The following is a 22,587-nucleotide window of genomic DNA, read 5'->3' on the forward strand; positions in this document are numbered from 1 at the left end:
CAGCAATTCAGGACTAGAAGGGGAGTTACTCCTCTATAACTAATGTTGTCCTAGCCAGCAGGCAGCTTCCACGCTGTGTAGCCCCTCATCACAGTGTAGGGTATCTTTGGCAAAACAGGGAGTGCACTTCTAGCCCTGTATAAGGCAAGGAGATGTAGGAGAAGAAAAGAGGGTCTCTGCTATGCACCGAGTGTTCATGAAAAGAGGTGTATCCAAAATTATCTAGATGCATTAGAAACCCCAGCACATAGCAGTGGATGTAGCAGTCCTAAGAACAGAACTGCAATGTGGCTGTCATTTTGTTAAAACCAGCCTTCAGCACATGTCAAGGCCCACTTTAGCTCAGGGAGCCAGGCAGTTCTGTTAACAACTTGTTAGTCTGAACAGCCACATCATGCAAGATAGAAGCTTCTTTTTCCTGTTTCCCAGCTATACTATCATCCATCCTGGGGTTATCCCAATAAATATGAGGGCAGTGGAAGGGGATATCCAGGTTGTTGAAGGTGTATCACTTGTACCAGCTGCCTTACCAGGGAAGCCAACAGGCTTGCAGGTTAGGGATACTGAAGACTTATGAAAGATGGGGAAGAATAAATAGATTTCTGCCAGTCAGCCTGACTGAGCTAAAAGGGGAAATAATACAAGTTCCCTATTACCCTGCACATCCAAAATTCCTTGAACAGGAAGCTTGGGGACAGGGCAGACTCAACACCCTATAGATGTATGTGCATTGAAGCCAAGGAAACATGATTTCTGTTTTACAGTCACATGAAAACAGTTATCTCCTTGCACTGAGTGCAAGTCAAAAGGATCTGTTTCTCTCTGCACTCCTACGCTACTATAGTGCTCAGTCAGAGAAGTCTTAATTCATCCTTGTTTATTTTTTAGAAAATCCCTATATATCTAGGTGCTTAAAATGAAGCATTAGTTACATGGAATATGTGCCCTCAAAGTCCAGAAGTTGCTGGATATACTGCAAAGGTGTACTGGGGCCAAGAGTGACCCAGTGACCTCTGCAGGAGATGCTGGTATGGCTGTGAGGCACTGGCAGGGCAGTAGCAATCATGATCCAACCTTCTCAACATAATTAGCAGGATAGAGTCCAACTTGGCCAGTGAGAAGTTGGCCCTTGCACCAGCCCTGCTCATCTTCCTCACTGATCTTCATTAGTTCTTCACCTAAAAGTAAAAACATGCATTAGGAAGCAGCATGGCATTTTTACTCACCTCAGAAGACTTGATAAAAAGCAAGACCTATTGGTCTGAATCACCACACTTTTCTCCCCTTATGAACACTTTGTATCATATTGCACAGTTTAATCAAAGCCAGAGTTACTAACCTCTTCAGTATCTGTGATCGATACCATCCCCTAGGCCAAGGAATTTAAAGAGGCCTTCACTTATGCTATTCAACATCAGAAATACTTTTGTGCCCTATAGTTCTGCCTGCTTTCCTGCCCCAAAGAACATGCTTACAAGCCAGAGCAATTAGAAGGATCTCAGATTTTCTTCTTAGTGGCTCCTCTGGTAGGCAAGTGGGAAGGAAACATAAGAAACTGCTAAGCTCTGTTCCATGCCTGTTTCATGATGAAGTGTCTGGTTTAGCCAGCAAGGCATGCAATCAACTAATTTCACAGACTTTGACCAGAAAAGGCTTTTAACCATCCCACATCTACTTTGGGAAGGGTAGAGAGGTCCCCTTCTCCACCAGTAGAAGGTCATATTTTTGCCAGAAAGGGAGGTCTGGCTGTATCAATAGGCACATCCCACACTAGCAGAGGCTCAGAAAGTCATTGCTGTTAAGCTGAAGCCTTACTGCTGCATGTTGCTCAGAACAGCTTTGGAAAGGAGATGACTAAACCTAAGAAGTCATATCCCATTGCATCTGCTGGGTGGGCAAAGAGAGCAGTCAAGGTCTAGAGCACCCATACTGTGAAATATTTTAAAAGCCACAAGTTAGTGTTAGAAGTTTACTAGTATGCTAACACTGCAGCACAGATACTGCTCTCAGGCACAAGACCTGCTACTAAAGGACTTCAGTGCCTTTTTAAAACAGGTGTATTTTGGAGCACTATTGCACAGAGATACCATGTAAAACTCAAAGCAAGTGAGATGAGAGAGACGCTCCCAAGACCCGGATGTCCTCTTGAAGTTGAGAAGAGGGCACATGCAAACTAATTTATGTGCAGGAAGGAAAGGGAAAGGGTCTGTTTGCTTCAGCACTCAATCCTCTGCTGTAAGCAAGAATCTCCTTTCTTAAGATACCCATTTTGAGAAACAGCTGTTTTTTTGCCAGTTGAACTCTGCCTTCAGTAGTGCATGTCAGTCAGCTCAGCTTTCTCCCAAAATATCAATGTTCAAGTTACTTCAAAGGACAATCCAGACTACCTATGAAATTTTTATATCAATAGTACAAGGGAGAAGCATTTCATAAAGTCTCAAGATACAATGTAGAATAAATGCCTCGAGGAGGGAAGAAGGATCTGTTTTATCCCTTGGGGTCTGCTCTCCCTACACTGTGTCCAAGGCCTAGACAGCCTCTTTTCATGTGGCCTCACTGTCTTTTAGTCTATAACAAGTTGGACTTCCCAATGTACCATCCAACTCACAGGAGCTGGCAATGCATCAGACCAAGGGAAGAAGAATAAGTATCAGTTTTCAAGGGGACATCCAGTTCTTAGAGTATTTCAGTCAGTCAGCCCAAGTGAGGACAACAAAAGCTTAGTAAGAGATTAGTGCTTCTGTACCTGCTTTAAAGCTCAGCTCATCAGCCTCCTGTCCTGTGTAATCGTACAGTGCTCGTACCCGTACACCTGGTACCTTTATGTCCTCCTCGTGCCCGTTGGCATCCAGGCACTTCTTGGGAGTGTCTCCATCTGACCACTCCGAAATGTCTTCCTTCCCTCCGCTTTGTATGTGGAAGGCAAGAGGGGACAGTATGGTTGTTAGTAAATTCATCTCTCACCCACCTCCTCCTGAATCACGCACCACCCTGACTCCCCCCGAGACTGCTCTGCTATAGAATAGGGTGCAAGATGCCCAACAGCCAAGTGAGGGTGAACAGATCCCCGGAGATACTAGATTCTGTTGAAAGCATCCCAGCATTAGAGCCTTGAGGGCAAGTAGGGTAACTCAAAGTATTTTCACACATGCACACCCTTCATGATCCAATCCTCCTCTAGCAGACCCTCTTATACAAGAAAGGCCAATCCTAACTGGAGAGCCCAGCTATGTCCAGAGTTATTCCAGCCAAGAATAAGACAGAGAGGAAGAGCCATGTTTCCCATTCTAAAGAAATGTCTGGAATTACGTTTTCCAAGTCAGGGACAAGAGCAGAAGTGAAGAGCAGCAGAGGACAGACACCTGGAACCCAAAAACCCCTGAAGAGGCTGTGTTCCATACTAACTTCACATGGGTGGGTGCCTTCAGGGTGTCATAGAAGAGGCTGTTCTGCTCCTCTTGATAGGAAAACCTGTAGATTGACAAATAGGGCCCCTGAATCCAATAGACTGTGAAATACAATAGTGGCCCTGAGAAATCTTGATATCCCCATTCTTCTCTGCTCAGTTTACTTAGGCCAGAGTTCACCTTTTAAAGCAGGACAGCTACTGGAACAGCAGGATGAGTCTGTTCAGCCTCTCCCTATTCTCCAGCTTGCCTCCTGGCAAGGGAAGCAGCTATACCCAGACTTGTCAGGTAGTACTCAGCACCATGCCAGGGAAAAACAATAAAAATCTGATGCCTGCACTTAGGAAACCACACAGCCAACTGGCAAAGCTGCCAGTTCCCAACTCTTCTCACTCTGTCTGGAAGGAGGAAAAAGAATCAGGGAAATGCATGCCAGAATCACACAACATTAGCCTGATTGGGTTAAGTCTTGTCACTAGAAGGATCTTTACAAGGAATGCATCTTGTGAGGCAGCATGTACTGGAAAAAAAACCAAACAAACCCAAACCAAATCCAAACAGCTACCCTGAACCGCCTTTTCTACCTGGTCTTTTCCAGAGTGACACAGGCAAGGCCATGGGCAAGAGACAGGAAGTTAAGGAAGAGATCACTCCTCTCAATCCAATTCATGCATGACCCTAGGCAGGACTAACTGATGTATCCCAGACTTCTGCCCTTACCTCTGCCTTGTCTGCAGAGGGGTCTGTGAGACAACACCATCTCGTGTAGGCATAATGCTGGTCAGTGTGACATCATCATCCATCTTGCCACTCTTCTCCTTCTTGGTGATTTGCCGCTGTGTTTCAAGGGACCATTCCTGTCCAAGGAAAACCAGTAACACTATCAAGCCACTCAGACAGAAAAGTTCTGTGCATCGTTTTTGCCCAGTACAGGACAGAAGACCAGGTCGTACTTCAGTAGCAGCTGAGCTGGTTAGCCCAATGGCCTTGCTGGCATAGCAGGCTCACTTATGTTAAATTCCAAGGTGCAACAACCAGCTGTGAGGAAATTATCACAGGAACTTGTCAGAAGGCCCTGATCCACCTCCTGTTTTTCAACCTTGCAGCTCGATGGCTGGAATATTTGCGGTTTGGCAGGGTTGCATATGTCCCTTTGGGCACCAAACAGCTTGCAACACAACAGCAATTTTAGAAGAGCTTAACATCCTGAGCCTGCTGAGCAAAGACACAGTCTCTCCAACACAAGACTAGTAATCCCCCAATTTCAGTAAAGCAGCTAATTGTTTGGAAGTAGTACGGTCTAGAACGCTACATCACCTCAAACTGAGGCCAATTCATCGCCATGCCCGGTCCATGAGTGTTGCGCCACCACTTCAGGTCCTCCTGGTTGTCTGCAGCCATGATGACTTGGTGGAGATCTCGATACAACGCATGAAAGCTATGACCAGAACAGACAGAACCACCAGTAACCAAGTCTCTCAGCAGTTTCCCAAAAGCCAAATTGGAAGGAAGAGATTAAATTAATGCACAATTACACAGCATCCTAAATCCCACAGGATTAAGGATCCTAGAGCAGCACCTGTTCGCCCTTGGAAAACACAGCCACCCTTACAGAAGAGTCAGCCTGGCAAACAGGACAGGCTTGTTTGGTGTGGCACTGGCTAACAAGTGCCAGCTCTCAGCACAGCTCATTAAGTGCACACTGAAAGAACCTGGCACATTCTTGCACACAGACAGGGAGGTGGCTCACATTTGTTGCCTCTACCTTAAAAGTACAGGGGCACAGAAGATTTTTGACTGCAACTATTTTCCCTGTGTAAGCCCTACTTAAGGGCAACTTGTGTGCTTTACAGTTATTATTTCACAAAAGGTCTCTACTCAGGACAAAATGGGTGGAATAACTATAGATACCAGAAAGCAACAGAGCTGCATTCCTCAGACTGGGATTACATATAGAAACATGGAGGCATTTCATAGAATAGAAACACACCCACAGGACAGTACTGGACAGTAGTGAAAGAGGAAGTGTTCAAAGACAGAAAATCCTCATAGGGAAGCCTGGCATTGCCCTCAGAGATACCAGCACTCTGAGGTATTTGGTCAGTCTAAAGGGACCAAATACCAGTTCTAAGATACACTTTAAAGGGGAAGGAACAAAACCTGGCAGATGCAAGCAGCCGGCTCCCTTTCACTGACACCAGAATTGGCACCCCTCACCAGAGCCTACAGCACTCCAAGCTGGCAGAATTCCCTCCTGTATCAGGGCTGGTACCTTTCGCTGGTGGAGAGGTTGAGATGCTGGTGAAGATTCAGGAGCATCTCCTTAAAGAAGGACAATCGCTTGCGCTCTGCCTCCTGACAGCCCTCAAACACTTGCTCCATGTCCTCCATGTAGCGGGGATTGTAGCGGTTCAACTCTTCCAGCATCTTCTCATATTGATCCTTGCACTGTATCAACACAGGAGGACAGCAATGGTGAGATGTGTTGCCCTGATGTCAAACCAGCAACATTCCCCCTACTCTGGCTTGGGACTGACAAGTTTTTTTCCCCCCTGCACTGCTGAACAAACACACCAAAGAAAGAAGTAGTCCCACAGCTGGTATCCCAGTCCATTGCTCTCTTAATATTCTTGCAAGTTCCCTGTCCTTCCTTGCTACTCTCTTCCATAGAGGACCTTCCACACATTCACTCATGTGGACAGGCAAATCAGCTACTTTTGGTAGCAAAGTCTTCAGCTCTACAGGTTCCACCCCCTGCACCAAATCCCCTACACTTTTTTCCTTTTTTTATTTTAAATTCACTTACAAATTAGATCTTACCCAATTTCAAAGACGGAGACCCTAGTTACTGAAATCTCAGTCTAGCTCACCAAAACCTCAGACAACGGAATCTCATACCTCCTTCAGCAGGAGCCATTTCACTGAGTGACATTACCACCAGCGCTTTTTCCTTGAAAGGAGTATCCTTGTGACCCACATCCATACAACATACTCTCACCTTCTCAGCCTCCTGAGTGCACTTCTCTACACGCTCCTGCAACTTGCGCAGCTGTTCCTGTGAGACAGTTGAGTCTGCCTTGGCATGGTTCTCTCTTGTATGGGCTGTTTTCTCCTCCTTCCGGGCTGCATGATAGTTTTTCTTAGAAGTCTCCACCTGTAGGAGGAGGAATGCAGAGAAAGTGATGATCCAGCCCACACTGATCCTCCAATACTCAGAGAAGGCACGTTAACATTTGTTACAGTCTGCACCAACCTACTAGGAATGCTGATTTGGCATTTAGTAAACAATGTTCCAATGGGAAGAGGTACCTTCAAGTGATTTCTTTTTCAGTGTTCACCTGCTATGCAGGAATACAGAACCTGTTACCAAAGTCTACCCACATGCAAAGGAAGTTATAAAACCACAAGAACAAGTGACCATCTAGACATCCCTCCCTCTCTGGAATTCTCTGCTACTCTGGCTAAACTTAGTTTGTTTGCCCACTGGCTCTGCAATCAGGCAGCCAGCTCAACTGCCCTAATCTCTCCTTCCTCATTCACACTTTGCTCACATCTTTCATCTTCTTCACCCAGGGTTTCTGGGCTTTTCGGAACCCGTCCTCTGCGTCCTTTGTTTCCTTGAAGCCTCCGATCATCTGCTTGTGGTAGGCCTCCTTCTGCCAGGCCTTGATCTTATCTGAGTCTTCACCAGCCAGGTGGTTCCGGACAGCTAAGTGAATTTCACTCAATTTGTCTGCAGCTGTCAGGAAGGCATGCCAGGCCTTTTCCAGAGTACCATACTGTGGACCTGTAGGAATAAGCACCAGAGGGGCTCTTATACCTCCTGCCCACAGAAAGGAATGCGCATCTTTTCCCCTCCTACATACATCTACCAGTAGAGTCACTTCCTTAACTTTGCCCCATCACACAATTCAGCATTAACTGTTCTCCACAGACCCACCAGGCAGCATCTAGACTGGCTGTTACAGATGGGCATTTCTTTCAGGCAGCCTCAGCTGTCCCAGATGGTCCCTGTTAGGAGAAAGTTTCTGTAAAAAGTTCTCTTCACAGATCTTGCCTGAGCTTGACAGATAGCAACACTAGTTCATGACTGAGGCTAAGCTTCTGCTCCACAAATCAGTAGGTCCTTTGGGACATCTGTCCTGCTGTTTCCTGTTACTTTGTGAGATGCTATCAGTTTGAGCACACTGCCACTAAATCATAGCATTAGGAGTTATTCTCTGACTGGAGGAGGAGACACAGCCAAGCCCTCCTCAAAAAGGGATATCTGCAGCTTCGTTTAAGACTTGAACTGCCCAAGGACTTGCCAAACTAAGCAAAAGGATCTTTTTTCTTTTGTAACCAAACACATGACAATGTAGTGAACACCTCTCTGAGTGAATCAGAGGACTGACTACAAAAACAGGTATGCACACAAAAAAAAGACACCCAAGAAAGCCACCCCCTTCCAAGGGAAGGGAAGCCTGTCCCCCACAGAAACAGTGTCACCTCAGTAAGAGATAGCACTCCAGGAAGAGTGCATAATTGCTTCCTGCTCCCAGTCCAATCTGCCAACTTTACCTCTCTCCACATTGGTCCTCCACTTACGGGACCACTCTGTTAGCTGTTGGGCATAGTTCTTCTCTATCTTGGCTCGCTCCTGGAAGCAGGAGATTAAGTCATTGCAGAGCCGGTAGCCATCATCCACACGCTTCACTGTTCGCTTGTAGTTTCCAGCCTGAAATTTCACACAGCATTATCGTTTATGCTGTACTGACTTTCACATTCTTTCAGAACAGACAGCAGCAGGTTGGTCATTGGGTGGGGAGGGAGTGTAGGCCCTTCTGAAGCCAGCATCTGAGTTCAGACCCTCCTCTGACACTCTCTCAGGCAGACACAGCACTGGAGGGAAGAAGCTGAGATGCTCTGCTTGCTTCTCTCGCATCTCAGATCAGTGTCAGCTGAACAAGGAACTCTCACTCCACAGAATCTGTCGAAGAAAGGGTCACCTCCTCCCTCCAGTAACACACAGCATGGTGCTGAACCTCCCCCCAGTTCCTTCCTTCCACTTCGCAAGGGCAACATGTCACCCACAAACCTGGAGCCCAACCCCCTAATTCCACCGATGGGCGATGGGTGGTAAGACAACATTCCTACTTCCCTCACACTCCAATTATCCTTCCTTACCTCCCAGAAACTGCCCCCAGGAGCCTCCCCACCAGCATCATCTTCTGATGACATCACCTCCTTTTTCTTGCAGCAGAGAATTTTTGCAGATTTCAGTTAACCTGAGAGGAGAGAAAAGTGATTTCAAACACAGCATTGGCTGAGCCTTTGAAGACAGCACAGTTCTCCATGACTCTTGGAGCTGGAGGAGCCCAGCTTGCTACCATAGAGTCAAGTACTGGCATCACTGCCCCTTCAGCTGCAGATGGCCAGGTCCAGCAGATGCCCAGGACTGAACCAGCCTCCTCCCTCCCTGCAGACAGGAGGCCACCTTGGCAGGCCTGTAACACATTAGGAAAGGATTTTGTAGAAGACAATCTTGCTAAACTTTGGCTGTACAAATATTGTAGATGCTCGTGAATCCGACACTCTCCAGCAGCACCAGATATCTTTGCAGAGATTCCTTTCTTAACCAGGGCCTTCAAGAGGGTAGCAGAAACTGAGGTAGCTAAAGCTATTTGAAATCTGCCTTGAAAGATTTTAGTAAGTCTTTTGTCAATGGGATGACTCCATCTTCCCAGTATGACTCAGGATTACGGGATTACAACAACTGAGTGGAGAAAACAAGGTTGAGTAGTCAGCAGGCAGGCATGTCTTGAATGGGGAGGAGCCCTATAAGCTGCCCACCAGCTGAGCTGGGCTTGAGCAGAACTACAGAAACATGCTGGGGCATACTCAGCCAAACAGCAGCACAGCATACGTGCCCATTACCCAGCACTGCTTCCCGAGAAACAGCCCAGCACAGCTGGCATTTTCACTACCCTCAAGTCTTACTGCATTAGGCTCAAAATCTAGGCTGGAAAGTAAAAGCTTTTTCTCATTCTCCACTGTCTCAGAACTTCTGCCCATTTCCCTGTGCTAGCCTGCACTGCCAGTTTGTTCCTGACATGGTGCAATTCTATGAATTCCTTAGGGAGAGGCTCAGGGTTGTTCTTGTGCAGGAACGAGAGCAGGAGTAACAGGAAAAGACCCAAGCCCAGTCACTTGCTGACAAACTCAGTCCTTTCTAGGCAAGCCTAGGTTACTGCAGCATACGTGGCCTTTGCTGCCCCTTCTCCTCTTGCACATTCCTAGTTATAAAAAGCTTCCCTCACACCCCAGAGAGGTATCTGCTCATTCTGCCAGCCCACAGAGCCCACAGATGAAGATCAGGTCAAGAGTCCACATCTCTCACCTCCGGCAAATCCTTCTCAGTGTCACAAGCTGCACAGTGAAGCACCCCAACACAGGCTGCAAGAATTTCCGACATTTGGCTCTGTTTGCCCAGTGTCATCCCATGGAGTGTGTCAGAAATATATTAATGCTGTTCCTCCAGCGTTCTTCAGAAGGCTGGAAGCGCTGAATTCCACTCACTGAAGCACATTGTTAAATGGGATGTGACATTCAGGTGGGCAAACCTTGAGAAATGATGAATACTTCCACCAAACCATCTGTCCCTGTCCTCCCTCCCCACTGTTGGTCAGCTGGCCCCAAAGCCACCTTACATGCCTCTGGGGCATGCAACTCTACTGCTGTCCCAGTAACTACCTACCTGAAAGCTGAAAGTGAGATGCTGCAGGGGAGCAGTGGGAAGCTGGCAAGTATGTCTCAAGCTCTTCAAACTCTGAAAAACGACTGGAGGAGACAGAGATGGGCACAGTCAGACACTTTACAGGGATGATGCCTGTTCTGATGCGCTGCAATCCTAGGGATGTCCCCCTTCTACTAGTTACTTAGGAGGGGCACCCTCTGATATAGCAACTGCAGCCAGCGTGCCTCCCAAGATGCCATGTTCCAGCATGTAGCAGAGACGCCAAATCCTTGTGTCACAAGATCTAGCCCCAGAGAGAGTTAAAATAGAAACACTGGGGCAGCATGACAGCGCTGTGCGGGAAAGGTAGCATCACAACAGCTGAGCACGGGGAACAGCTTGGGCCAGAAAGGCCTAAAATAAGCACATGCCCCAGGCACCCTATGTGGGGCCTGGTCCCCCCCACTGGAGAGTGTCCAATGCAGCAAACCCCACCACCTTCATGCACTGCTGCGCACACTTTTACAAATAGCTGGCTTTGGGAGAAAAAGAGAAAGACACATGCACACATATACTTTTTCCAGTCCCTTTTAAATGAAGAGGATTTATATACAAGTCAAAGGACTTGATAATTCTACATTCAAAAAATAAAACCAAAACTCACCAGAATGCATATTCTGGTCTAGAGTCCCTTTAGTAGCAGAGCACCTAGCACTGCCCTGGTAGGATGTGGCTCTCTATCAGAAGAGCTTTTTTTATCCCTTGGTTCTGTTAGCTGTTCCTATCACATTCTCAGAAATACTTTATTTTGCCATTATGGTACAGGTAACTGTCATCAACTTTCCACAGAGCAAAGAGAAGCAGAGGCTAAGGAAAGAAAGGGCTGAATGAGGCATTTTTGTTTATCTTACATTTACATCCCTGGGTATTTACTTCAATGTAAAAGTTTATATATTTAAAAAAAAAAAAAACCTCAACAACAGACAAGCAAAAAAATCCCTTCTCAGTCACCAATATTCACTCAGCTGAGGCTGGAAGATTAGGAAACAGAGCAGAAACTGCAAAACTTGGAAGTGGGATTTTTAGTCAGACAGTAAGACCATTTTTGAGAAGAAATGAAAGAAGGTAGGAAAAAAGAAGGAAGGAAAGAAAAGCAGATGGGTTATTGCAAAGAGACTAATGACCTTTGGTGAGGAAGAGGGGGGGAGGCTGGGAGAGAAGAGTTGTGACCCTTTTGTGTGGTCCAGGTCACTGGACAGAAGGCTGAAGCTCATCATAAACCTTCTAAGGCTTCCTAGTAGTCCCCAATAAAACCAGACTACACATTCCTGAAATTGCTATGTAAAAGTATATTTAAAACTGTCCCAGACCCTTTCTTTCCTTCTCTCTCCTGATGAAGACACAGATCAATTATATATGACACATGAAGGCTGTATCACTTTTTCCACACCACACCCCCATCCCCAGTTTATCAGGAAGCAATGAATCACAAACATGCCTTCCATCTCTGGTTTCCAATTCAGGCTGACTACATAGTGCTAGAATTTGGGGGGTAAATGTGGAAAGCTGTTGTGTGTCACTATGTGCTTGCTCATTTGAGGGACAGTCAGGCAAAAAAACCTGAAAAAACTCCAAACCATTCCAAAACCTGAATCCATTCTTTCTGCAGTTTCCATGTTAGAATTTGAGCCATACCTGCCCTACTTTCTCAGAAGTTACAAACCCAAATAACCAGTTTTACTATCACTAAGACTAACAGGTTCTGAAATATAATAGTAGGTAGCTCTGTGGATCAGACTAAGGTTTATCATGGCTGCATAACCTCTGTAGACAGCAGCCAAAAGCAGATACCTTCCCTCATTTTGAGAGCAGAGCAAGCATACATGACGCCTCCCTGCATACTCTCCAAGCCTCTAACCATTTGCTGACAGGATCTTTCTGAGCTGGACCTGGCACCTATGAATGAGCACTCAACAGATTTCTCTTCCATTAATTTCTTCAATCAGCTTTTGAATTCACTTGAATTTTCAGCATCCATAATATCATGTGACATCCCACAGCTCAAGGGTCTACTGTAGTCATCACTACCGAAGCTAGGTGGGAGAATACAATAAAGTAGGATATTTCTACAGGCTAATTTTCATGACCTGAATAGCAGCCAGCTGAATATATATTTCCATAGCAGTTGTACAGACTTTATAGAAGTCCAGAAAAATCTAGCTTGTTAGAAGCAAAAGTCAGAGAACAAGGAGGACCCTTTTCTGCCAGGCTTTTTCTGGAGTTTACATACTCCATGACCCCATGTCAGTCAGATCAAATTGGATCTGCATGCAGACATAGGGAAGGTACTTAGTACTGGACAGAGACGCTGAAGAACAGCTGCTGCTGTCACCCTGAGCCCAAGAAGAGCAAGTAGATTGGCAGTCCATCCCTTCATGCCTAGCTATTCCTGAAATACCATGTGTTGTGAGCCACCAAGAGCTTGAGACCAGGGAAAACCAGAGTTTGACAGAAAAAGCAAGTATATGCCCTACATGCCAAATCTCAGAGGCTGTTTTACAGCAGAGATGACAGGAATACCTTGTTGACAGCCTGATATAACAAGAGCCACCAAATGATTCCAGAGAGCTAGCAGAGCCTGTACAGTATGAGAAATGTGGCTGGAGTTATATTGGGTCAACTAGAGTTTCATGTGGGTCAGTGCCACATACAAGACTCCTACTGATGCCACTGCCACCTCTGCTAAGAGGAAGCTATTTAGCAAATCATATTTGCAGGGCAAAGGAATGTTTATCCCTACCGTCCTCTATCAGCTCTCACACTTAAGAGCTACTTAAGACCTCACTGCAGCTCCTGCTAGACAAGCTCTCTGAAGAAAGAGGGAAAGAGTAAATACATTGCTATTCATTTCACACCTCCACAGGTTTATGGATAAGGACATCACAGACACCACTAGAACCACCAACATTAGGCAAACTCAACCATGCAAACGAGGTTTCCGCAGAGCTACAACCATTTCTGCTAGTAGTGTCAGAAAAGGTACTTCCCTCCTTCCCCCAATACCTGCTCTCTTTTAGGGACCAACATAATTATTAGGCTACACCTTCTATCAACTCCCTATTAAGTTATCAAAAAATGTCTCTTGTTCTTTAGCTGCAAAGAGGTGGAATGGCTCGTGACTGCTTCACTGGTTCTGAGCTCCACTCAGGAAAATGCCAGAGGGCTTGGCATAACAGAGCTGTTTCTACCTTTAAACCATGTTGTTAGTCTCACCCCAATCCAGTCAGGGACGCATCTCAGACCACAGATCCCTGCCCTCAGACCAAGGTGTCAGACTAAAACCTTCTTTTTCAAAAACATGTGTGAATCCAATTAAGCACTGCAAGGTGTGCCTTTTTGTTTCATGCTCTCACATCTGTGCAGCAGTGTCCTGATTCACAAAGAAAACTTCTAGACCCAACAGAAATAATAGCTCTTCTCCCCTGAAAGCTTTCCCTAAGGCAGGTAAACCACAGAAATCCTCTTCCATCTACATCACATTCCAATACTTCTAGCCTCCAGATGCCCAAGGCATCACTGTGCATTGTTTGACTGCCTCCTGAGACTCCTTGTAAGCAATTGTTTTCCTAAGTTTGCGAGATCAAGCCTCTGAACTCTAAAAAAGCTCAAAAGGCTGGTGCATGCAGCCCTGCAGGAATTCGTCCACACAAATGGAGCTTGTATACACTGCACCAGACAAGGCCTTCTACCCAATACCTCTTCCCTTTCCTAACTGCAACAGCAAATGCTGGATGCAGATGCATGTAGGAGTAACCTGAGTTATATTTATCTAGTAATTGAGGCTTTGGTGGAGACACATTTTTATTACGGACTAATCTCTATATAGGTGTTAAAGCCAAGCTAAGCTAGAGTTTCAATAAGGAACGGGCTGCTACTAATATCCACCTCAAGACAACAACTAACACCACAAGGCAGCAACGTGATACTTTCTGCAGCCAATTTGTTTGATTCCCAGAGTTACTTTTCTGTGTAGCAGACAGTAGTGAAGGTATTGTTTTCACTCCAGGGCACTCTGGTGTAGGGTGAATCTGAAGTTTCAATCTGAACAATTAAAATACACTGAAGGATGGCAACCCGGCTCCCCTTACAGAATGATGGGCAAGAAATCCTTTTTTTTTTTCCTCCTGTTAACTTGTCAGAATGGAGCTGGAGCCAGGAGTTTCCACATGACTCCAGTAGTGTAATAAACTGGATCACTGCTGGTACAGTAGAGTTAGGAAGGTCCCTGATGGAGAGAATGAAATGGGGCACAGGGCAGGGTGTCCTTTCCAGGCTCACCATCTCTGGAAGTGCACATCCAATAGCTCTGAACCAGTAACTGGGATGATGCCCAGTAATGTGCTCTCCACTGCCATTATATAGGAGGATTGATATTTACAGGTATACTCACCTTTCTCCAGAGGGGTCAGTTCTCTACTGCTAGAGAGGATGCCAAGTAACACAAAGATCCTCCAAAACTTCCCTTATAGGTATTTATCTTAGTGCAGGTCACACCCTCAGTAGAATCACATGACTGGGAAAAGGATTAAGCCAGTGTTTCCCAGCCACTCCCTAAGGACTGAAGCCTGCCAGGGCTGCCTAATACAGTTTCAAGCAAGATTTCAGCTCATCTCTCCAGCCAGGGAGAGGTCAGAGAAACATCAGGCAGAACAGCAACTACACACAGAGGTCACTTTAGCTGTGTGCAAGCCTGTAACAGAAGCCTGTATCCCAGACAATGATTCTCTAGAAATCATGTGGCTGTCCACTAGCAAAATTCTTCAGGATTATACCAAAGTACTAAAATACAGAGAAGATCCTGTTCCAGTTGAAGGACTGACCTACTGACTCTACATGCTGCTTCACTATACTCTCTTATTTCAGACCACAGCTTCTTTATATTGGTCTCCTTCACATTCAGACCAAGCTAGTGTAGAGATGACAGACATGCCCCGTGCATCACCCAAGTTGTCTTCAAAATGTTCATGCAGAATTCAATACTTTCCACATTTATTAGCTATTCCCTGTCAGTGGCCAAGGCTACAGGCCAAGCTTCTACTAATACATTGCTGCTGATCTAAGAGTTAAGATTCCTGGCTGACATAGCTATACCAGGCAGAAATTGTTTTACCAAGAAAAGGAAAAAAATCTGCTTTCTTTTCCAATATGATGTAGGAGATCTTTAGTATTACAGGAACACAGATCTATCCTGGTTAACACAACAGTATGAGACAATGTTAATGAAAGAATGTATTGGGCTATCAAGGTATGTTGTAAGTTTTTCCAAAATTGTGCTTCCTATTAAAAAAAAAAATTATAATCTCGAATACAGAGTTAAAGGAGGGAGGAAATCAGTGTTGGACCACTGGGTACCACACTCCAATGGGGCAACAGGCCATGTTCATTTTTATTTGAAAGGGTTGCTGGAATAATCTAAACATGTATGCTGTGTCTATGTACTTAACAGGCAGTTACAAGCTGAAGCAGCTGACAGTTCAATAAGAAGACACACATGAAAGCTACCAGGAACAGCACTACAGTAGCCTGCTTTCTTAGTCCTGTGAATAGCATTGCTCCTGTTCCACACATTAGTCAGCATGCCCACTTCCCAACTCTCACTCCCTGTCTTACCATTCTCTCACCCAGGCAGATGTTGAGAACCTGCAACCTCTGCTATCCCACTCCCTGAGCCTCTTCACTTGTTTGTTTCTAGGCTGGGTATTTCCCAGGGTACTTGCCAACCTGCTGCATCCATCTCTGCAAGCAAACAACAAGCTTGCCAGCAAATATATGAAGTCAGCATTTCCCTTTTAATCAGAAGGGACCCCAAACAACTGGAAGCTCTTTCTTCCTAAATCACTGATAAACAGGTGTTTAAAGCTCCAGTCAAAGCTATTATATCCCTCCTCAGCAGTCTCATTGTGCACTGAATGCAAAATTCCAGGATTTAATCTACCTTTTTTTCCAGGTAATGTTTTTTTCTGCACTCAGTGACTGGTAAGACAAGATCAGTAGTCCATCCTATAATCCAGTTTCCTGTAACTTAGTAAAGGTAACTCATTGTAACAGCAGGCTGAGCTACTCTACCCACTCCAACTAAGCTTGAAGGAAGAAGTTATGTTTGTTTGGATCTTTATGTGAACTGATCAAAACAGAACAAAATGCCTCAGACTCATCCAACCCTGAGTAAAGAAGGCAGAAATAATGGGAAATGGTGATCAGGCGTGTTTCCTGCAAAACAGTTGGGGGTAGCGGGTGAGGAGTGAGGAAGCAAACTCCAGTAAGTCCCTGTCAATGGAATATTTTCCTTCTGTGATTTAATCACCTTTCAACCCCCAGAGCAGGGATCAAGTTTACTTGAATGCATTAACTCTTAAGGAAGCAGACTTCAATCAATGCAATCAAGCAACCTTTAGAGAAGCCACAAGCTAGTTAGATCCATTCTAACACTAAGCTTCTGGTAGTTTCTCACTTCACTAACTGCACAGCAGTCAGATACCTCCAGCCCTCTCTGCCCCTTCCTCCCATTTGGAAGTCACACTAGTTTTTTAAGCCATCTGCAGTTCTGCAACTTCTGGCTTTACCAACAGTCATCTTTTCCATTGGCTGCCTTTTGAGGGAGAAATGGAAGATAAAGAGTTGGCAAGAAATTTGTCCTTCAGGGCCAATTAATTCAAAGTACTGTATTTCTTTATCTATGATGATTGCATCAAACAGATTTCTGGTTTTACTCAGTAAAAGCTGATTTACTAAAACTGCTTATTATGTGAATACTTTCCTTCCAAATATTCATCTAACGTAGACAAAAAGATGAAAGATCATCATCATCATCAAGGCATTTCTGAAGTTCATCCAGTTCCCTGGAGGCCTTCAAGTCCCAAACAGGCCATAGAAGGGAGTAAAAACCAACTTCTTGAATTGAGAACTGAATAAGGTAAGACTGAGTGCTAAGACATCTCTTATGGTAAAAAAGAAGAATGAGGTAATGCATAGCACCTATTACTCATTACTTCTGTTCCCAGCATGATCAGTTCCTTCACTTTGATGGCAAGGCTCTTTGTTCACCTTTTTTCACCAGAACTAGGTTTACTCAATTGCTTCCTTGCAGGAAAATCTAAACATGATAAAAAAAACAGCTGCAACTGTAACGCAGACTTCAATACCATATGAACTGGAAGGACTGTATGCCAGCTTTTATACCAAGTCATTTCACATAGTCTTTTATGGGTCCATACATGTGGAAAGAAAGCATTGCTTGCTCTGTGGACTGAAGAGAACATTCAGTAATTCAGATTCCCTTTGTAGTATCTCCTGGTTCAAGAAGAGTCTGGCAGATTATTCACTTCATAGATATTTCATTCCTAAAGATACTCTCACACCTTTCTAACAGATTTGCTAGAGATTCACACAGACAACAAAGTTGAAGTAGGAAAGCCATTAGGAACTGGCCTGCACTGTGGAGATTCATACTTCATAAAATCATAGAAAGTCTTGGGTTGGAAGGGACCTCAAAGACCATCTAGTTCCAAGCCCACCTCCATGGGCAGAGACACAACCCACTAGACCAGGTTGCTGAAAGCCCTATCCAACCTGGCCTTGAACACTGCCAGGGATGAGGCATCCACAGATTCTCTGGGCAACCTATTCCAGTGCCTCACCACCCTCTGAGTAAAGAATTTCATCATAACATCTAATCTAAATCTCTCCTCTAGTTTAAAACCATTCCCCCTTGTCCTATCTCCATCTATCCATGTAAAAAGTCACACTTTTTTTTATAAGCTCCCTTTAAATACTGAAAGGCTGAAATTCTTCCACTGAAAGGCCACAAACACTTCACACATTCTTCTTGAAGTTCATTGTCCTATATGTCACGGAGCGACTTTTATCTGCTTTCACAGTATCTACACAGAATCTGCTCTTTGGTATCAGTGGTGCCTCTTCAAATAGATTTTTGGATCTCAAGCTGAAGGACAGGACTATTAATATAAATTACTTCATATCCCAGATGTTATCTAAAAGACTCCAGGAGAACACAGGCAAATGGGACAGTCAGCCCACGTGACAGGATAGATTTTAACTGTTCAGCATCACTGCAATGCCATCTGCTTTCTCAGTCTACTGCCCAAAGGAGTGATCTCAGTTTCTGGTCCTCAGGACTCAACATGACATGTGAGGAAAGAACGCTGGAAGGCTTTTTAAAAAACTGCAAGTACAACAGAGCAATACAGTGGGCTTTATCTCCCCCCTCCTCACACTTCCTGAAGCAGCTCAAATCCTGAATTTTTGCTTGCATTGGGGTAGAAGCCTGCTGGAGCCAAGAGCAGGCTTTCACACAGGTTTCCACACATCAGCAGTCCTAGCACAAGATAGAGCTGACTGGAAACACTAAGAAGCAAAAGTAAATATCCAGAATCATTCCAGTGAAATATGCTGCATCTTCTCCCAATCCTTCATGAAAGCTTCTTGCCCTTGTCAGAGAAGGCAGCAAAGCTACTTCAGAGCTCTGCACAGCAGTACTGCAGCTGATGTAACCCAGCACACTCAGGAGAAGGAGAGTTTTGGTTCGGCAGCAGGGGTGCTAAGGGACAGGAAGAAGCTACTGCCAACAAAAAAAAAATCACCTGTAGGCAACTGAAAAGACCAACTGTGGCCCCAAGAGCTCAGGAGGTAAGGACCATATTTTCCTACAAACAGAAGAGATGCAGGTTGGACAAGCTCAAAGTACAGACAGGGCTGAGGAGGCTGAAGACTTGCTAACATTGTTAGTTATGAGTTGCCTGCAGCAATTTTAACTCCTCTAGTCTGGAAGAGCTTACTGAGACATTGCAATAAACAGAGTCCTACCACAATCACCTCCTAAGAGAGGATAAAATCCCACACAAGCCTAATGCCTCTGGATCCAAGCCCCTGGCACCATGGAGATCTCACATGCCTCTTCAACAAACTATGGTGCCCAGTGACAATCACTAGATTTAACACACAAATTCCGATTATCACAAGTCTGAAAGGCTCTTTCCCATCATGCCATTCACAGCAAGAAGAAACCACTGAAGGCTCAAATATGATTAGGATGCCAGTCACACTTAGTGCCTTACAGCAGTGCCCAGCTTCAGCCTGTACTTCAGCTTGAAGGAACTTGAAACTAATGTACCAGTCACTGAAACAAAGCTGGATGATTATAGCAGAGGATGCACCAGGCTATTTGCACTGACATTACACTTTGTTATGCTGGAAAAATTTGTGCCCAAACAGTCAGAGTGCATTTGGATGTTAAATTACAGTAGTCACCGTGCTGCAAGGAAGTAGCAAAAAGCTACCGCTTGAATAGCTTCTTAACTGCTCCATGGATTCAAAATTCTTTTGTAATTGTTCAAAGAGCAAAATCCCAAATTCTTCATGAAAACTTCCAGATACAATAGCCACTGTTTTCTGACCCATCCACTACGGCCTCAAACTAAAATAGTAAGGCTTTTTTTAAAATTTATCTGACACAGTTGCCTGTCACAGAGTACCTTCTACACCCATCACACTGACTGACTAGTGATAAAATAGTCAGACTTTGCCTGATCACAAAGTCTGCTTTAAAAAGATAAGAGCTTCTTAAAGGGCTTAAACAGCTCCCCTATTGTTTAGGCATTTCCCCATGAACTCTCAAGAGCAGCCCAAATTCACACATCACTGATCAGCTGATGGCAAAAATTGTTAATGCTTGCTGATCAAGATGGCAGTTTATTAATGCTTGCTGATCAAGAGCATAGCTTTTTCCACTCAGGCTACAAGCAGATACTTTTAGCTTTTGAGGTCCCCAGTTCAATCCCTGGATGTCAGCCATGACACAGACCAAATAGATCAAACAACAACTGAATAATCTCCAGCCCTCAAGATGGCCAGAATAAAGAATATACAGTATTTGCCATGCTTGGTGATATCATGAGTTCTTGACAGATGCTCACATCACCCCTGCTGCAGTGACTGATGTGTTCTCACAGCTCTGCATTTCCTAAGAAGTCACATTACAAATATACCTGACTATATTATTGAATGAATATATATATATGTGTGTGTGTATAGATTTTTTTTTGTTGTTGGAAATTCATACTTGTCCAAGGAAAGCCCAGAAGATTCAGGCTAGGTCTTGTATAAGCCACAAAACCCTAAAATTACTAAAACCACCAGTCATTGTCCTGTGAAGAAATTAATTTGGGTCCACAAGACTTTCAAGCTTTTATGACTTGGTTACAAACAGTCTGCCAATGACCTGCAGCATTTTAGTGTAGTCCAGTCACACACAGTCCTATTCACTTGCTGACATTCGATAATGGAGTTACAGGTGGGCAGTTGTTCTCAGGTCTATGCATAGCTGACGCACTGAAGTTACTGGTTTTTACAGCCTGAGAAGAAGACAGTCTTCACTTGAACAAGCACAGGCAAGCCAGAGAAACTCAAACTCATAGGTCAGAAGAGGAAAAAAAAAAAGCCAATAAAGCAATACAATAGAGCAGGCACAGAATAGGGAAGGCAACAGGCAGCTGATCCAGCTCACACATTCATTCTGTTCCAAGCTGCAACTCAAAGGACAATCTAGCAAATATTTTAGGGAACTTCTAGTGAAATACCATTAATTACACAAAACACAGTCAAAGCAGAACTGACTCCATCTCACACAGAGCACATTGTGCACTTCAGAGAAAGGTGAATCCTTGCCTGAAAGAATGTGTCCAGTTATGCAATGCATGGGGAGAAGCTCCACTTTGACTCCACCCAGAGACCAGCTCACACCTGGAGCAAGGAGTATCTGGACCCTGTCATTTTTAGCCCACATGCTGCAGTTGTACATTCTGCTCCCACACCGCCCCCAGAATGACTTGTGTCCACCCACTGTAAGGCTTAGTGACTTCTCAGTGACATTTCAATTCCAGGGTGGAGTGGGAGGCTCTGCTTTGGTACTGTACTGCAATCAATTACCATCATATCAAAAATTCCTTTGTGCAAATTAGACTGGCAGTTGATTTGAAGGGGAGAGAGGCTCATCTCCAGTTTCAGGAGGTAGGGAGCATGCGTTTCCAGGGTTAAAGAGTGAAAGAAAAGGCCAGACTACTTCCTAGGGCCAGGAACAAGTATCCAGAAGTGGTCAGCTAACCTCGCCCTCACCACCAAGCTCTGAGCCTTCTGCATGCCTGAAGAACTGAAGCAAGTGAAGAACACATAGTTGGCACAGAAAGTGGTGAAACAGGTTAACGCATTCGGGGCATGCTAGCTTCACTTATCAATAGCGTTGCAGAGATCATGGAACCCTCCTCCCGTGAACAGTAAAAAATGAGACTGTCTTCTCAAGCACTGGATGTTCAGGCCCACTAACACCCTCCATGTTTATCAGCTTTTTCCTGCCCTGGGCTGCAGAGGACACGGTAACCCCAGCAGCCTGCCAGGGGCCCAGTGACACAGCCGCAGGCAGCACCGCTGTGCCTGCCCCCCGCCCTCCTCTCCCCTCCCTGCTGTCGGCAGCCAGAAGGGACGAAGAGAATGAGCAAGAGCACTGTCCCGCCTGCCGAACTCCTCAATCCGGCTGTCAGGAGTCCGGCTCACAGACCGGCAACACGGATCCCCTGAGACAAGGGAGTGCAGCGGCCCTGAGCCCGGGCCCCGGCGCGGCCCCTTCCCCCAAGGGGTCCTGGGAAGGCACTTTATCCCCCCTCTCCACAGCGCTGCCAGCGCCCGCGGCTCCTGTTTCAGAGTGGGAAGCAGCTCGGCGCGGATCCGGCACAAAGGGGCCCCTGTCCCCACGGCGGAGCGGAGGCGCGGGCGCCGGAGGGAAGGAGGGAGGGGGAGCCTCGGCAACCCCCAGCGACGGGGCGGCGGCAGCGGCGAGCCGGCCCCGAGAGGCCGGCGGCGGGGTACCCGCCGAGGGTTGGGCTGGCGGCCGGGCTGCGAGGGAGCTTCCCTAGCTCCCCGCTAACAACCTGCCGGGGATCGCAGCCCCGCCGCCCCTCTCCGCACCTACCGGGGGTCTCCGCTGCGAGTCCAGCCGAACTGCGCCGAGCAGCCTCCCGGTCCCCTTCTACCCACAGGCAGCGCCCAGCTGGGCACCGCCTCCCCCACCCGCCCCCTTTCCATGAGGAAACTTTTCCCTCGCAGCTGCCAGCCCCTCCCGCGCCGCGCTGCCCGCCGCGGGAAGGCGGCGGCGGGACTGGGATGAACTCTGCCGCCAGGACCCCGGCACTCCACGGGGCACAGGACTGAAAGCCGCCCGGGCCAGGAGAGTGGAGCACACAGCCCCGTAGAGGTCATCCCACCGCTTACCTCGCAGGCAGCGCTACTTGGCGGGACGTTCGGCGGGCAGCGGCCACCTGGGCTTGGCGCAGGCTGAGCCCTCCCCCTATTTCAGCCGCGGGACGCGGGGGCTTCCGCCCCGCCTCCAGCAGCTCC

General features: G+C 46.1%; 2 protein-coding genes across 7 annotated transcripts in view; one reads left to right on the forward strand and one right to left on the reverse strand.

The window, feature by feature from the left end:
- Positions 1-22,587, forward strand: part of DDB2 (damage specific DNA binding protein 2) — a 51,066-nt gene that overhangs the window by 9,897 nt on the left and 18,582 nt on the right. The window lies entirely within an intron of this gene.
- PACSIN3 (protein kinase C and casein kinase substrate in neurons 3) lies at positions 861-22,579 on the reverse strand. Of its 6 annotated transcripts, none has more exons than XM_027642409.1 (12): positions 22,462-22,579; positions 10,144-10,226; positions 8,574-8,674; positions 7,968-8,124; positions 6,959-7,194; positions 6,406-6,561; positions 5,680-5,855; positions 4,725-4,845; positions 4,128-4,264; positions 3,406-3,471; positions 2,747-2,907; positions 861-1,178 (listed from the first exon to the last, which is right to left on the reverse strand). In XM_027642409.1, the coding sequence occupies exons 3-12, from the start codon at positions 8,625-8,627 to the stop codon at positions 1,063-1,065; spliced, it is 1,380 nt and encodes a 459-aa protein (XP_027498210.1). In that variant the 5' UTR covers positions 8,628-8,674; positions 10,144-10,226; positions 22,462-22,579; the 3' UTR covers positions 861-1,062. The 6 variants fall into 6 exon arrangements, with proteins under 6 accessions (XP_027498210.1, XP_027498213.1, XP_027498216.1 ...); XM_027642412.1 differs by lacking the exon at positions 22,462-22,579 and adding an exon at positions 22,163-22,236; XM_027642415.1 differs by lacking the exon at positions 3,406-3,471 and having other exon boundaries at positions 22,462-22,578.

Source organism: Corapipo altera, unplaced genomic scaffold (assembly GCF_003945725.1).
Source record: "Corapipo altera isolate COAL_440 unplaced genomic scaffold, ASM394572v1 23b, whole genome shotgun sequence".
In the NCBI taxonomy this organism is placed as follows: Eukaryota; Metazoa; Chordata; class Aves; order Passeriformes; family Pipridae; genus Corapipo; species Corapipo altera.

What these genes read in the sequence shown, in the direction of transcription:
- PACSIN3 (XM_027642409.1), bottom strand. Translation starts at nt 8,627, where the DNA reads ATGTCATCAGAAGATGATGCTGGTGGGGAGGCTCCTGGGGGCAGTTTC. An exon ending in TGAATTGGCCTCAGTTTGAG is followed by an intron (nt 4,265 to 4,724) that starts GTGATGTAGCGT and finishes TTCCTTGGACAG; the next exon opens with GAATGGTCCCTTGAAACACA. An exon ending in AAGGCACCCACCCATGTGAA is followed by an intron (nt 2,908 to 3,405) that starts GTTAGTATGGAA and finishes CCACATACAAAG; the next exon opens with CGGAGGGAAGGAAGACATTT.